General features: G+C 43.7%; 1 protein-coding gene across 5 annotated transcripts in view; it reads left to right on the top strand.

The window, feature by feature from the left end:
* Window positions 1–17,332, top strand: part of FRMD1 (FERM domain containing 1) — a 36,037-nt gene that overhangs the window by 2,634 nt on the left and 16,071 nt on the right. For 3 of the 5 annotated variants that reach the window (XM_048937039.1, XM_048937035.1, XM_048937037.1), the window contains exons 2-3: window positions 5,670–5,856; window positions 10,678–10,768. In XM_048937039.1, coding sequence (XP_048792996.1) covers window positions 5,761–5,856; window positions 10,678–10,768 — 187 coding nt within the window. In that variant the 5' untranslated portion in view covers window positions 5,670–5,760. The remainder of the gene's footprint in view (window positions 1–5,669; window positions 5,857–10,677; window positions 10,769–17,332) is intronic. The other 2 variants (XM_048937036.1, XM_048937038.1) reach the window with 1 other exon arrangement.

Genomic DNA, 17,332 nt, shown 5'->3' with positions numbered 1-17,332 from the left:
TGGAAGGATTCATGTGATGCTGCCTTGGTCACTCAGCTGAAAGAATAGAGCTCTGCACTTCCATGTAAGCTTTCTTTGCAGCAGCTTCACGTGTTGTGTCCCAGACACTGAAGTGTTTCACATGCTGTGCCGTATTTCACTGGTTTGTTCTTATGCTTCCGCATTTGCCTAAGCCAGTTGATTCCTTCACACAGTATGTAATCATAAACACTAATTCACATATGTAATTTTTTGAAGCCTGAGGAAGTCCTGGGACTGTTAATCAGTAAAAAGATCCCAGTTGTAGATAGTGAGGAAATAAACAAATTCATTGTAATGAGAAACTTCACACTGGTAGTCAGACATGATGAGGAAATGCTGTATTTGCATTACCAATCAATGAGCAGGCAGGGTCAGTTCAACCATTGCTGTTTCTGATGTTGACAGCAGAAAGTCTTCCCAGGAACATGGCACGCTGAAAAGGAGATGCGTGCGCTCACTGCAGACATTTAATGTTCAAAGTTTTTCACGTTTCTATTAATGCACTTTAAAAGGCTGTGTACCTTTGTGCACAGAAATTCAGAGGCACACACAGACTTGAAAGTGATGGAAAAGCTTACTCCCTCATGAGATCTTAATTTGTCCCTTTTGCTTGAGGCTGTAATGCTCATTGTTTCTCTCAAAGGCTTCTGAATTCAGTTCTGTTTTTGGGGAAAGATTAAGCCCAGGTGATTCATGCTGAGCTCTCTTCATGGGAAGTAAAGTGCTGAAGTGCTTTTCTCATCCCAGGAGCAGCTAGATAGAAACATGGCAGCCACCCACATGGTCCTGCCCTCACAGCCTCCTCACCTCCATACTACAGGAGAATGCGTGTCCTTTGCTGCTTTGCCTTCAGCTGAGCCTTTTTCCCTTCCTTGAAGGCTGTTTTGCAGGTCTCAATATGTGTACAAAAACATGTGTCTCTTGGCTTCCAAAGAGTGCTGCATCACCACTGAGGAGAGTTGTCCCCTGCCTCTGTGCAGGAGTAGGGCTGCCCTTAAAGTGGCATACAACCACAATCGCAGGTTAGGAATAGGTGTCATGGGAATTCTGAGGGAACCCTTCTTCCTGAGCACACTGGCCATGTTCTGGGAGAGGCAGAGCAAACAGAAGAGTTACAAACCCAAGAGAGCACTTCTTGCTGTAGTGCTCACTTTTGATGCTTGACGTGAGGTGGGAAAACATCACAGCATGCAGGTGGACTGTGGGCAGTCATGCCTGACTAAGAGCTGTGTCTAATCCTGCAATAGGTCTACAAAGTGTTTTCCTCTCTATTGTTAAAGCTCAATGTCATTGGAGAGTGCTGTTTGTACAAGAAGGGGAAGAAAAAGGATGTTAGTTGGTATCTAAGACCAGTATTCAGCAACTTCCCCATCTGTCCCCAAAGATATGTGGTGAGAATGAACTCTACCAAGGGCTCCACAGCTCTGGAATTCTTGAGGACATTTCCTATTTCTCCTTTTGAAAATCCCAGAAGTGAGAGCTGGGCCCACATCCCGTCCATGCAAGGGTGCTGTGCTCAGATGTAGCAGATGCAAAAGACCTGCTGCAGTTGCATCTCCCTAGTCTATGAACTGAATGCCAATCATTTCTGCTGACAGTGCTGCATCTTTCTTGTGGCCACACTGCATCTGTTCTGGGATCTTGTCTTTTGGAGCACCCAGGGAAAATTCTGTCATCTCATGGACTAGTCAAGGAAGTTGTATGGGGACTCAGATTGTTGAGAAGGGCTAATACATGCCATTGTTACATCCTTGTTCAGCCTGGAAAAGAGAGGGCTGCAGGGTGACCTCAATGCAGCCTTCCAGTACTTAAAGGGAGCCTACAAACAGGAGGGGAGTCAACTCTTTACAAGGATAGGTAATGGCAGGACAAGGAGAAATGGTTTTAAGTTGAAAGAGGGAAGATTTAGGTTGGGTATCAGAGGGAAGTTCTTCACCGAGAGTGGTGAAGTGCTGGAGCAGGCTACCCAGAGAGGCTGTGGGTGCCACATCCCTGGAGGTGTTCAAGGCCAGGTTGGATGGGGTCCTGGGCAGCCTGGTCTAGTATTAAACCTGGAGGTTGGCAGCCCTGCCTGCAGCAGGGAGGTTGGAGCGTGATGACCTTGAGGTCCCTTCCAACCAATTCTATGATTCTTTACTTGTTCAGGCTTTTTTTTAATTCTGTTTTTATTACTCTGTCTTACAGTGCATATTTGAAGGGAAAAAAGGCATAGGTGAGGGAGGTTCTCAGTTTTAAGGCTGTATTTTATCATCAGGTTGAGGCAACGTGAGCATGGGTTGCTGCACAAAGGTAGGCTTCTTTCCAGGCAGCTGCCTCTCTGCCCTGCTGCACAGCTGGCTTGATTAGTGCTACCTAAGCTGATTGTGGAACGGCAGTCCAGGAGTCTGGTTGTCTTAGAAGCATAAGACATCTGTGGAAAACATTAAGAAGAGTCTTAGCATTTCTGAGCAGTCCTTGACAGAACTCTGTAGGGCCAGTCTGCTGTGGTTTCATTGGGAATGTGCTTAGTGTTCATCTCTGTCAGTGGCAGCAAAACAAGCTTTCCCAAGGTACTTTACTATAATAAGCCTTCAAAAGCGTGCTTTCAGGTTGTATTCCTGGATGTTTTTGAGAGAAGCACATAATTATCTGCGCTCTTTCTTCTTGATGATTGAATTTTGTTCTGCTTTGCTGCTTAGAGTTGGCGGGCGATTCTTTCACGCATTTGTTTTTATTCCCTGGAGGTGTGCCTGTGGCAGTCCGGGGAGACTGAAATCAGGATTAGGGCCTAATTCCAAGAGGGCTGTGGTATATAACATAGAGTTGTGCAGTTCATGCTGAAGCCCAGTTTTAGTGCATGGGCTGGTTTGTATAGGTGCCATTTGGGGATCTGAAGTTACAAAGTGCAGAAAGAAGCAGGAACTACTATTAACTTTTTTTTTCCCTTGCCACCTTAGACCAGAGAGAAAGGTGAATTTCAAACTTGCCTATGGAAATGCAACAACCAATCTCATCTCCAAAGGACTCTCTTGCTGCTCTCCTAGCGCTGTTGCTAACTCCACCAATTCCTGTTTTTACTAAACACTGTAGCCCTGCTCTGCTGCTGGGAGGCAGCTTGTGGGGCTGTGGGTAGAGGAGCAGAAGATTAGGGTTCTTACTAATTAGTTTTTACAGCCGTGTTTGACCTGTTTAATCGGAGTAGTGTTGAAATTAATGGCAGGCTTATTGTCCAAAGCTCTGGTGCACGTGTATTTAGGTAGAATAAAATAAACAGTGCTAAATAAACTCTAGGCACTAAAAAGATGCCTGACTGATACCAGACGAGTAGGAATCTGAAGCATCTTTGACTGTTTTACTGACAGGCCTTTGACTAAGCAATTACATCTCAAAATGGACTTCTCTGGGAGCAAAATGATGGAATGATGTTATTTAAAACAAACAAACAAACAAAAAAACGCCAACCCAAACAAACTGTAGAGTGTCCCAGAGGCCGATGATTGACTTCAGCTTTTATTAATTCATCTGCAGTGCATTTGCCAGAGCTTTTAGGGTTTAATTGAGGTTAAGAGGTTGGAATCTGTGGTAAACAAAAGAATGGCATATGGGCAGTCTGAAATTGTGTATGTTTAAGTAAGAGCATTCCTTCTGGCTACTTGTTTTGGTTGGGCAGTTATTCTTGGTGCTTTTTTTTTTTTTTTTTTCCCAGTATAAGCATGCACTGCTAGCAAGTTAATGATTCATTAAGTTTTATCACATTCTAGCATACTTCTGAAGAAGAGAAAGCTGATCTGGGCTTGTGTTTGACCTCCCCTTTCAGATTAAGGACATCGCTTCTTTAACCTCTTACCTGCTGCAGTGTTGAAGAGCTCATTTGTTGTAAAACGTTGAAAAAAATATCTCCCTGTCCATTCACGGCATCACAGAATTGCAGGGGTTGAAAGGGAACTCTGGAGACCATCTAGCCTAACCCCCTCCTAATGCACCCTGCTAATGCAGGTTCCCTTTCTTCCCATCTCCCACAGTCTACAGTTGTCCATTTGAAATTTTAAGAGAACAAAGCAAGTGTGAATAGGATGAGCCTTCTGTGAGCCTTGATTAACAGAGGGTATGAGGAAATAGGGTTCAGTTTCTTGAATTATCCACGGGGAAAAAAGTCAGTTTATTCTTATTGTTATTTCTTTGCCTTTTCTGACTTGTATTACCGGCTGTGTGAATGTTTGTCCCCTTGTGAGAGAGGACATGGGCCATAGTGAAGTAGTTTAACAATTGGAACAAACCTACTTACAGTGGAATGCTTGAGCTCATAACTCTGAGGTCCTTATACTATCCATAAAGTTTATGGAGCGTATGACATCAGATGACAATAAAAAGTGACCTATCACCTTCAAGTCATTCTATAGACGTCTGGTATTTATATACAGCTGTTCACAGTGTGTAGCCTGGAACCCAGGAGAGCTCATTGGTATAATTATATTGATGGAGGAGGATGAATGAGAGATTTTCTCCAAGTATTTCATTGCCTGGAAGCTTTGACCTCTTCTCATCCAGGAAGTCAAATGTGTCTTTCCCGTGTGCTTATAATTTAGAGCAAAATTCATTTTAAAGATCCTAGTTCCTGTTTATTACTTTTCTTCAAAGTCTGAATTAATAATAACTTGGTCCTTTAATGGCACTCCCTCCTTTATTAATAAGTTTTGTATGCTTTGCTCTCATAGGAGATTTCTATAGAAAACGTGTACAACGCTTCTTAATAAAGCAATGTTTTATATGCCAGCTCAAGCAAGGGAGGAGGTGCATGGAGCAGCTTTTGCAGTTGTAGGAGGACACTTACTGCTACTTGATTCAAAAACAAAGCAGAAAGCATGTAGCATTCCGATGCAGGCTGTGCAGTGATCAACACCAAAAAGGTGGCAACAGGTAGCTGTGGGGAGTGCTGTGTAGCCTCCCATAGCAGTGGGAAGAAGACATGTGCCGTTGTGCTTCTGTGCACGAATTCAGTTTCCCTCTGGTGTTTCTGTGGTTATTGTAGCTTCAGCTCTGAGTTGCTTGTGCAGCTCCCAGGCAGCTGTGTTTTTGATGCTGTTCCAGCAGCTTTTCCCAAAAGTGAAGACCTCCCAGCTGTGCTGCATGGGTTCAGCCCTTGGGAGGAGGCAAAAAATGTGGAATGGTGGCTCAGCCTTGGGAGCTGATGAGCTCACTTGGGTATGAGGGCAGAGATTTCCGAGATATCAGGGCTGGGCAGAAGGGAACCTGGTTCAGATGAAGTGCTCTGTGCTGGCAGCTTGTTAAAATCCTCCACTTCAGGTGGCATGAAGGAGATGTCCCAGATGAAGAAGGTGGCACTCACTCTTGCTCATGGGCTTTTTCAGGCAGTGGCCTGTGGCATCATGTGTCTCATTGCTTGTATACACCTCAGTCTTTTTTTGGGTTCATAGATCTGATTGCTTTGTGGCACTCTGCTCTGCCTTTCAGGCTATGTAGAGGTTATATTTGCCCAGTTTGTGCCACAATGCCATCAGAAACATTGACAGAGACCTTGTAAAATGGGTGAGTCAGGTGCCACTGAGTCTTGCCCTCTCAGCACAGCGCAGCCAACCTCAGCCAGCAGAGGGGCAGAGCTGCAACTGCAGGGCCTCACCACAGCCTCACTGACACTCTCCCCTTCCCAGCAGGTGCATGGGATGAAGGGAACCTGACGCCCATCCACACCAGAGAGGATACACCGGGTGCTGCTGGCGGGGCCACACGGAGCTGCCTGCCATGAGCCGGGCACTGCTGTCCAGCAGGATGCACCCCGAGGGCCGCAGCGTCTGCGTCTTCCTGCCTGACCGGGAGCAGCTCAGCCTGACGGTGGGGGTGAGTGGCTCTCAAGGGATGCCAGGAGGCCTCGCTCTGGGCCAAGGCTGGCTTTGTTAGCTGCTGTTTTTCTCTCAAAGCCTGGTCTGCTGACCCAAAGGCTATTAGCCTTAGTGTAATTGGCACTCTATTTTCTAATTGGGTGGTTTCAAAACATTGGTGGAGTTACTCAAAACTTCTGGGGTATAAGTAACCTCTGTTCTTTTTCTGCTGTTATTTTGTTGGAGTTATTTTAAGCGCCCACAGTGTTTTTTCCACAGTTAATAAACCAGAGATGTTTTCATATTGAACCTGAAATGCCCTGATGCATTATTAGCATTATTACTAATAATGACCATTTACACTGGTGTTTCAGCTATTTCAGCTTTGAGAGCTTGTCAGTGTCTTTCAAAGACTCCAAGGCAGAGCAAACAACATCTAAGGCTTTTTTTCCTCTCCTTCAAGTATTTATACACACACTGACCGCAGCTAAGTCGCTTCATTTCTTTGATCAGCTTTTCAAATACTGGAGTGCTTGTGCAGGAGTGCTGGCAGAACCCTGCTGGCTGCCTGCTTGGCGCAACCCCATGCCCACTGCAGTGCACATGGGCTCCTTGCATAATGCTGCTCGCTCCTCAGTTTGCAAGAAACAAAACTGGCAGCACCACTTCAGCTTGGGTGACAAAGCTGAACGCTCCCCTATGACTGTGTGCAGTTCGCATGTGTGCTGGTGAGATTTTTCCTTTTGAATTTATTTGCTTTCCCCTCAGATGGGGAGGTGAGGTGAGGTGAGCTATTCTAAGCACAAAGCTGAAAACATGGCACGTGTGCTAATCTTCAAAATCCACATAGGAATTCTCCTGTCTGTTATGCATAAATGTGGCATCGCTAACGGAAAGTTCCACAAGGGCTGGTCAGAACGAGACTTCAGTAGCAAAATATGGGGCTCTCTGCTTTCAGGTCATCTGTTCAAATTCAGCCCAGCTACCTCCCGACCTTCTGCAGTCTATTGGTTTTGTGCAAGCCACAACATGAGAATTTAATTAAGCTCCTAGAGGCAGGTGCAAAGGCCAGTGATAATGGTCTGTTGAGACTGACCCTAAATCTCACCTTTTTATAGCTTTTATCAGCAAGGCTAAAGATGTGAGATAGTAGAGCCTGCCCTAAATCTCTTGAGGTGCAGACTCGCGTGCAGAAGGCATTGCCATTTGGTTTGGTTCAGCATTAAATGAGCAGAGGGTCAACCAGAGATGCCCAAAGCCCTTTCTCGTCTCATTGCTCCACCTCTGCTCCCTGTCTGGCATTTTAACTGTGGTATCACACATCTGGCTGAGTAGTGTTGTTCCTAAGAGCATATGACAGCTGTGGGGCTGCCCAAGCTCCAGGGTGTTCAGGCAGTGTCCCACTGCAGCAGGATGTTCCATGCCCAGTCTTGGGCAGGCAGCAAGAGCTATAGTCTGTATTTAAAATGTGACTGTGAATTGCCCTGTGCTGCAGCAGCTTAATAAAGCATAGTGAATGTCCGTTCATATTTAGTGCTGTGGGGATGGAGGGAAGGCAGCATGTCCCTTTTCGCACCTGCCTTCCTGCAGCTCCTGCAAAGAGCTAAGGGTCTTTGAATATCCCTTTCGCTGGCAGCATATCCATCTGTAGACCTTCTAAGACATTTTCCCTCCTCACTTCTGCTGCTTCATGCTTCAGTGGCCATAAAGTTGCGAAAATACATATGCAGAGATACCTGGTTGTGAAAGAGAATATCTGCTTGGGTCAAAACACGACTTCTCAAAACACAGTTGTGTCCTAATTGCATAGAGAGTGAAATATAACCTCTTACAACTGGGCAAGTCACCAAACCCAGCTTTTCATTTGGCTTCATTCTTTACCACAACACCCCTTCAAAACAACAACAAAAATCAGTATTTTGCAGCTGGAGACATCTTCTAAAAGGAACATCAAGGCAATTTTCCAGTAATATTAGTAGAACACAAATTTAATTAGCACAACCACAGATGATAGCTTGTGCATTTATTAGAATAATAATGCCACTACTTAATGTTTCCAAAGCCTTTTAACCTCCTCAGTGTGGAATGCAAATACTAAATAAGGTTGGAGCTCAGTGAGGTAGGTAGGAATCATTATCCTTCCAGCAGAATAAATTATAGATCCTTTCCCCGATAAGAAAAGGGTTTATGCACATAATTCCTTTCTCCTCCTCTCATACAAATTCCATCCTTCCAGATAAGAGTTTTCCTATATGTGTTTTGTGTGGTTGCATGTAGATGGAAGCCTGTTCTTTAAGATGGTTTCATTTTGTGCCCTTCTTAGATATTGACGTTGAAGGGAAAAAAGTTGGAGCCATTTTAAAGTTTCTTCAGACCTCGTCAGATCTGTATTAATTTAGGTGCCCACCATGGGGGTTGTATTGGCTGATTTGAGAGAGGGGTTAGAAAGAACACTTCTCTATGTCTTGTCTATCACTTACATCAAAGATCTGGAGCAGCATCCAGTTCGTTCAGTTTTCTTTACCTCCCAGTGTGCTGGCTTACCTCATTTTGAACCCACTGGTCAGTACCAACTAGATTTTGTGACTGTCTCAATAAAATTTCTGAGAAGTTTCTTTGGTGATAGCAGCTGAAAAAAATGACAGAGACCTAGACTAGTGAGGGTCGGACTGCTTCCTGAGAGAAGCAGAACAGCCAGCTACTCCAAACCTGGGGAGAGAGTCTGGTGTAGTCCTGTGTGTTTAGAAGCAGCAGGCATAGATCTGAAGTCTTCCAGTTATTCTGCGAGCAGCAGAGCTGGTGCTTTGAAGCATACTAAAATAGCATGCTAAAATAGAGATGGCTGACCAGCATGTATGAATACTTGCATGTAGAATGACTCTGGAGTAGCACATGATTTATGATCTGGCACATGATTTTATTTTGGGGTTTCTTCACACTATGAAATTTAGTCCAGTCTGATGTGGAACAAAGCTGAGTATCAGGCCTCATCAGAGGAAGGAATGATGCATAGTGTGTCTGGAATGGAATCTGGCATACAAACCATGTGCAAAGGGAGGAAAGGCCAAACAGAACCACAAAAAATGGAAAATTCAAAAGGAAATATTGATTGTTCCAACAGGGGAATGTAAGAGGAGGAAACAGAGATTACAGGTGTTATCAGTATTGCATAGCTGTGAAGTCTGGGAGTAAAACTGGATACAGTAGGAAAATACCAACAGGAGAATGGACAAGGTAGTAGATCACATACCTGCTGTGCAAGAAGACTTATTGAATTTCTGCTTTTGAGATGAGTGTCGCAAAATGTTGTTCGGTTCATAGAAGTAAGTATCTTCCAGCAAGTTTTTCTTCCCTTAGGTGTGAAAGCATGTCACAAAATATACCTATTTTTATAGCTTTTACATAGTCATGTGCTCCTAGTGACTGATGCATGTGCATAATCATTCCAGCTACAGGTAGGTCACCCAGTCCTTCCCAGAAAGGAGAACACGCACAGAGACCAGCTACAACTGCGTGCTGTTTGGGGGTCTTACAGAATGTTATCACCTCTCCTCCTAAAGTTTGTGTTGCACACATGTTGGTGTAGTGCAGCTTTCAAAGCTTTGGGTGAAACATTAGTGAGTGGCTGGTTGGTGGTGTACTGTCAAGAAAAAACAAAGCAAGCAAACAAAAGACGTCAGTGACCTCATTTCCCATTGTCCGTATCTAGTGACATGGTACATGCTGGGGCAGGGAGGAGAGTGGAACTTGCTTCTGGGCAGCATGGCATGCCAACTCTAAAAGGGCTTGAGGAATTATGGTGGCAGTTATTTTGGTGATGATTACACTGCAGGCAAGTTCAGAGATAGACTTCTGCCCTGTTTTCTTTGCTTCCTACCTTGGGATGGCAGCTTCTGGTGCTGCTGCTTGGCATTGCCCAGCAGTGGCACAGAACAGCTGAGAGATTGTGACTGGTTTCACAGCAGCTGGCTGCACCCCAGGCAGCGCTTTGGTTGTCTGTCTCAGTATTGTTTGGCTCTCTGCAGCTGTTCTGGCTCAGAACTCTTCCCATGTCTCTTGAGGGTTGGGGATTTTGAGGGATTTTGCTAGTCTGATGAGTTGTACTCCTGAGGTAGTGTGATAGACAAGGCTATAACTGAGAGGACACGTAATAGAGAAGCTTTCCAGTCACTGTACACATCCTTGCCACATGTGAGTAGCCCATAACACCACTTTGCTGAGGAGCTTGTGCTGGACCAGTCTCCATTTGGCAAGGAAATAGGAAAAAGCTCATAGGCAATTGGTGACAGCTTCTGAAAATGCAGATGTTTAATTGTTGTGTGACCAGAAATCAGTGGCAGACAGAATAAGCTGTTCTGTGTGGAGTGGAGAGCAACCTAACCAGGCATTTCAGGTAAATGAAGGAATGCAGTCTTGGCTTTCTTTGTGTACTTTTGTTCTTAGTTCTCTTGAATGAAAGTTTTGTTGTTTCTCATAATCTCTGAAAAAACATTTATACAAGAGACCACTGTTTTGATTTTTGTTTACAAACTTTTTCCATGAGAGCACCTGTCAGTAGCACTGCACAAAACTAGCACTCCAGAATTCTCCTTATGCAACAATGCCAATAAATAGGAGATCTGAATTCATATCTTACTGAGATGAGCCACTTTTGCAGTGTAAAGGTACAAAAGGAACACCTTGATAATTTTTCTATGATGATAATACTGAAAACAAATCTTGTTCTTTGGGAGTTCTTCAGTTTTGGTATCCAAAAACATATTGGCCAGTGTAAGGAAGGAGAATTGGCCTATTCAGGTGTGTGAGCCATCTGTAATGTTGGATTGGTTGTTTCTTTCAGGTCAAAGCCACAGGACAGGAGCTCTTCCAGCAAGTTTGTGATTTAGTGAAGATTAAAGAGCCTCACTTCTTTGGCCTCAGCATTGTTAAAAGTAAGCAAACTCAATGCATAGAACAAATGACTTGGCAAACTTCCACAGATCTGCTTGTGTGTATTTACAGTGTGTGCATATATACACACTGGCCATGCCTGTGGGGGAATTCAATTGTAATAAGGTCACAAAGTATGTAGATTATGCACAGGCCTCTCAGAGCTCTTTTGATCTTTGGTATGTGGGCAGACAAATTGGGAGAAGGGGGCCCTTTTCTTCTCTTTCTTTGTTCTTATGTTCTACCTCTTTGTGGAATTTTCTTTCTCCCCTATAGCTAACTTGCTAGCTAACATATTTGTCACTGTATGAGTTCAGAACTGACAGTAGTTGGACAGGAGATGAATTTTAAAAGGAATTTGGGGCTGGAAATGTTATTTATGTTCTGAAGTCACATGCAAGGAATGCTGAAGAATGGGGAGAGGAAACTTAAATGGTTTGAGGGGACTGAATACATGAGGAGTAGGAAAATTGTGTTTTGAAATATCATCTGGGAAATTTAAAGTGTCTTAGTACGTGAATTGAACTGCTGGTCCTTTATCTTGGTGTTGACCAGGTGACAGTGTAAGATGATGCATTAAGCTTAAAGGAGCAAACCGATAGGAGATATTACATATCTAGGACAGTGTGCATCAACACCTCCCAGCCTCTTAGAAAACAGTAATGAATCTGTTGACTTCTCCCTCTAAAATTTTTCTCAAATGTTTCACTATTTACTGCAGTATCTCTGGATGTTATCAGTGAAATAAAAATAACTTAGAAAAATGACAAGTAGCCTGAATGGGACCTCTCCTTTTGTTCTGTTTCCTCACTGTTGTTCACTCTTGCTTGCTGTAGCTCAGTTTCTAAAGCTGCTTGGATGAAGGCTGTCTGTGTGCTCATCTTGGCACCTCTGGCAAATATAGAGATTCTGAATGAGGAAGAGAATTTTTTTCGTTACTTTGCTTAAGAAATTGTCTGGATTTTGGGTGCCAGACAGCAGGAGGGAGGGAAGCATCAGGTGTCATTTTCTTAGCATGAATGTCCACAGCCACCAGGAAAGCTGCAGCTGACTCTTGAGACAGGGGGCAAACTTGGCCCTGTGTGCTGCTGCTCTCTTCTGTTACCTGCTTTCAGTCCTTACTTGAAGCTGTAGCAAAATAAGTCTTTCATTTTCTGTTCCTAGACTTGATTTCTATCTCCTTACCTGTCCTGGCTAACAAATAAATCTCTTGCTGACGGTGGTAACTAAGATCTTGCTTCTATTGCAGATGTAGTGCTCTCCATCTTTGGGCTTTGGGAAGTAACCTTTGAGTCACCCTTGGTCAGTTTTCCAGGGAGTTTTGGTTTCATCTCCAGAAAGGGAAGTAGCCTGTCTTGGTTGTGGGAAGCCTGGGTAAATTTTGCATTGTCCAGGGTTGTCATGTGAGTAAAGTCCAGTGCCTTTGCCAGGCAGGGATTCAGTGTGCTTACTGCAATTAGTGTGTGGAAGGTTTGGTGCTGGTCTAGGTGGACAGGGTATCCAAAAACTAGAGAGGAAGCCTTTGTGTTTCATAGCAGAGCATGTTCCTCTTCTATATTACATTTTCTCCTCCTGGTGCTGCAGCTCTAAAATGTCATCTTTAAGAAAGAACCACTGTATTCCAATAAGGACATGTTTCACAGATTTAGTGTGTATTTATTTTTGACAATCTGATACTGCCACATGCAAAACATGATATTCTAATCCACCTGCATCCATTACCTTGCTGTTAATTTGCCAACAAAACCCTGACTGTCAGCGGGGGCAAGAAAATGAAAATCATGGCATTTCTGCAGAACTGTAACCAATCACACTGGATGGATTATCTGGATTAGGAGCCCGTTTGACCTGCAGACACTGAACAGATACACTAATGCTTAGTTGGTTCATAGTAAGTATGTGTGTGAGGGAGAGAAGTTGGGCTTCTTAATCATGAACAGAAATTTAATCCCCATGTGTGGCAAAAATGAAAGTAGCACCATTAAGCATTGTGCAAACAATAATTGCTGTGAGATCTAAGCTCTAGGTCTTGGAGCATGTCTTCCAGTGTTCCTTGCTTAAAGGATAAGAGAATTTGGGGCTCTCCTTAATTTCCAACTGTTAGAAATCCTGAGGACAAGCTTCAGCATTTAAGGCAACAGTAATGATGAGAGGACATGATTTTTCACTGCTGTTGCTCTTTTGCCTTTTTTTTTTTTTCCCTTCAATATTGAAAGCACTTCAGACAACTATAAAGGGAAGGAAAGACCTTTGCATGTGTAGGAAGAATTTTATCCCTTTGAAAATTATATTCAGGAAAGTATGTTAATGCAAAGCAACACCACCGTGGAGCTTGGGATATGTTGCTCTTCAAGTTTTGTCACAGGTCATCAAGCAGGCTATACCTTGTGTTCAGCTGCTCCTTAAGTGCATTTTTTTTTCCTGTAATTTGCTCTGTGATGACCCTGTAGTCCTTTCAGGTTCATGCTGGCTCCATAGGTTTCGGCAGCTGGGTCTTATATTGCAGCTCCTCATGCAGGGTCAGTCTTATCTGGTGCCCTGCAAGAGTTTTCCCTACTGTTATCAGAATGTGTATGCAGCAACACAGTTCAATCTTCTAAAGCAAAACTGTTTGTCAGCAGACAAAGAGCAGCCAGGTCTCCTTTGTTGTTGTAACCCAAATCCTCGCAGTCTTAAGTCTTGGGCTTCTCCTAGGATCAAACCTTGCTCAACCCAAGCAGATAGAAACCTCTGACTGGGAAGAAGCAAGTGTTCAGCTCTTGGACTCTGCCACTGGTGTGCTCATACCAGTTTGTCAAGTTGGCTTTCTTACAAAACCAAATCCCTCCGCTTCAGCTCCCTTGCCTCGAGGGTCATCCTTCAGTTATTACAGCTCTAGCTGCTTACTTTGACAGACCCAGGGAAGAATAGCTCCCAGTCCTCCTTGTGTGCTTAGCAGGGAGCTTGGTGGTTAATTCTGTCAGGACTTCTGTGTCTACAGGTAACTCTTCTGCACCTGTGTATCCTTCACAACTGAAGTTCGTGGGCAGAAGAATCCACAGCATTGTACATTGTATTATGTAGGTATCTATTATACCAAACTGTCTCTTAAGAAGGCAAGTGATAACAGAATTTTTCCAAAATACTCTCAGGTGATTTCTACACCCTGGTCCTTCCCTGCTAACCCCTGCTTCTACCGCTTTTCCCTCAGATATCTGCAGGGAAATTGTATTCCATTTGTATTCCAATTGCATTCCATCTGTGAGTTGCTCCTGTGTCCTAAACAAAGGAGATACAGTTCATTATAGCGACTTCAGTACCTCGATCAGGAGTTGCTTACAAAGCAGGGAAAATACGCACAGAAACATGCCGCCTAGGCAAACTTGCAGGTGGTCGGGTCTTCATAAATTTATGTAATGCTTTCTGGAAGTACTTGCATGGTCTTTACCCAGGACAGCTTTCTTTGGCCTGCACCTGTTGTCAGTTTTTCCACTTCACCATCAGTGCGCCATCCAGTAAGGTGCTCTCCTGTCTGATGACTGCAAACAGTATGTTTTCTCCTGGATGAGGAATGCTGGGAATGGTTCTGCAGCTCTTCTTGTGCAGAAGAATCCTCTGCCAAAAGTCTAGAGAGTTTTGCCTGGGCATGTCTTGTTGCTAGCTTTAAGATGCTAACACAGAATACCTGCAGTACTATGTGCTCATTTTCAGAAATGATTGGGCCATTATCTCAGCAGTTCCTGACAGCCAAACTATTTTGTGCTTCTTAATGTTGCCTCCTTTTATTTTCCTGTCCATCTCAGCTAAGGGACCACTGCCAGCCCTTGCTGTATTCCCAGCCTCTGTTACAGCTTCTCCTTTCTGCGCTTTGCATGCATATACTTAACAGCTAAAGCTGAAAATGTAAGGTTATCCTGAACTAAGTTCTTCTACTAATCAGCCAGGGATTGAGAAGGTTTCTTCCTGTCGGCTTGAAAGATAACACCAGGGGCATCCAGATGTTCTGTGGGGCTGATTGCAGCAGATGCCATACAGGCATTGATGTTCCCAAGCCACCACCACTTAGAAGCCAGGGGAACTCACAAAAGGAGCATGTAGCCCTCTTCAAAAAAAAACCAAAAACTGCTGGTGTTTGGGGAGTTTAAACAGGTTATATGAGATCTGTAGCACATGTTTGTTGTGAGGTCTCTGCTTTGTTTTTTCTTTCTTTCTCTCTGTCTTTGTCTTTCAACTTTCCTGACTATCTCTCCTAATACCAGATCTCCCTGCCATTCCTCTGTTCTGCTCCTGGTCTCTTTTCTGTTGACTCTCAAGAGAGCAGTGGTGTTGCAGTGAGGCTTCTATATCCAGGTGTTTTCCCTTCTTTTACAGCAGAAAATGCCTGCTATGGGGAAATTTGGCTTTGCGCTTTAATTTCAATCCTAATCTCCTGGACTGTCTAAATAGTTATAGTACTAAAATATACTTGACTCAACCAAGGGACTTAGCAGGACATTCTTGTCTGCCAAGTGGGTCTCAGCTCTCCCTCTTTCTTTGTATGATTAGTATATGACCTGCCTTTGGCATTTGTCAGTGCTCTCAGGCCAAAATGGGCCCATGAGGAGAACAGGTTATTGGCATTCATCATTACATAGTTATACTGCAAGGAACACAACCTTCCCCTAAAAAAAAAAATTAAAATGGAGAGGCACTAGTCAATGTGAAGCAAAGACTTTTAGAGTAACAGTGAATCACAGTTCATTTGACTGTACATTACAGTCAGAATTGTCCACTCCTATTTTTCATGTAGTGTGAATAATGCATGTTGTAAATCCACATAACTCATTAGAATTGTAATTTTTTTTTTGTTGTCCCATATTTTTTGCTTGCAACAGTTCAAGTCTTACATTTGCTGAAGTACATTAAATGTGCTAAGCTAATTTTGCAGTCGGTGCACTTGCATGTTTGCATTTCTGGTGACTATTAATTTGAAGTGAGATTGTTATAGCACAGATTTTTCCTTTAATTTCAGGGTGCTTGAAAGCTGTAGCTGAGGGAAAGATGTAAGTTGCACTGCTGCAAACTCATTGACTGAACAGAAGCTTTTAAGGGAAGCTAATGTGATGTATCTTCAAGCTCACCACCAGTACTGAGAGAATATGAATGCAGTGTCAGTGACTGCTAGTGGATATTTGTGTGTTGGCATGCATGCATGCTTCCAAGCCAGCTTCTTTGGTTGTTCCACTTCATGTGAGGCCAGCAAACCAAGGACACTTCATACATGCTGATTATCCAACCCTGGTTGGATCCATGGGTCAGACAAGCTCTTTCCTGGAAAGGTGACCTGGAAAGGTGCATTTCTGTATGGTACCTTACAGCATTGCTGTGAGGCACCGCAATGCCACGTCCTCATTTCTGTTAGAGAGAGGCTTGTTTTCAAGCCAGAAACAGTTTCAGCATCAGACAGAGATCTCTTAAGTTTCACCACTAATCCAGTTTAAGGAAAAAGCCCACAGTCCATGTAGTGCTGGGGAGGGAAATGCCTCTTTGTTTTTGTAGAGGGAGGCTTACACCACAGGTTGACATTCCAGCAATATTAACTTCATTAAAGCAGGAATGCAGTGCAGCATTCTTGCAGGGAGGGAGAAGCGGGAGGATGCTGGGTTGAGGAGGAGCAGGACCACCAGGGAGAGCTTAGGGTGTCTTCCTCCTTCAGCCTGGTCTCTTCTTGGGGTTTGCGTGTAAACCGTACTAGTGACCTGAAGTTCACATGCTTAGTGTCTGGAGCCTCCTGGGGTTCTGTCTCTAATCTAATTAATAAGATAGATAAGAGGGACTGTGGGGTATGGGAAACAAATAGCTGTACTATAGTGAAGCTGGCTAGGACTTCTGTCAGTCTTTCTAAGGCAGTGTTACTTATCTTTATGGACTTAGAAGCATGGGTGGTTTGGGTCAACATACCTCTCCCAGCTCCCTGTCACCAGTGCTCTACAGATGGCTGTGGAGTAGCTCATTGCTCTTTGAATACCTGCTATAATGCCAGCCTGTGTCATTTCTTCATCAGCAGTATTGATGATAGTGCAAGTTTTCATTTGGCTGTAAACTTCTATTGGAAACAGTTCTCTTTTCTTTGTCCTTTTTTGTTTGACATCAGAAAGAAAAAGCCAAAGCCTGGAAGTCTGGGTGGGTCTTTGGGTCAGAGGAGTGGTCGTGAAGTTTTTTCTTCCATTTTTTTCCCCCAACTTTCATGTTTCTTATGAACAAAGTCTTCAATTTGAGACTTATGTCACTTGTAGTAACACTTTTCTGGGCAAGAATGTAGAGTAGATTGACTAATCAGGTGAATGTGCTCAGCTGGCGTTGCCACTGAAGGACCCATCACATCTCTTTTTGAGACTTGAGAAGGCTTAAGAAAAAAATCACTGGCTGAGTTGTTTATATTTGATAACTGGTAAGTAGCCCTACAAAATACTGGCTTTGAAAGCAGCACAAAGCTCTTTCAAGATGATGCGCTGCTCAGACTGGCTCTTCTTGCTCCCTCTCACCCAGATGGAGAGCAAACTTCAGTTCTTCGAAGTAGGTTTTCCTTCCTTTCATCCATCTTTTTG

The sequence above is a fragment of the Lagopus muta genome, chromosome 2 (assembly GCF_023343835.1).
Source record: "Lagopus muta isolate bLagMut1 chromosome 2, bLagMut1 primary, whole genome shotgun sequence".
In the NCBI taxonomy this organism is placed as follows: Eukaryota; Metazoa; Chordata; class Aves; order Galliformes; family Phasianidae; genus Lagopus; species Lagopus muta.
This window is presented reverse-complemented; position numbering and strand designations above follow the sequence as displayed.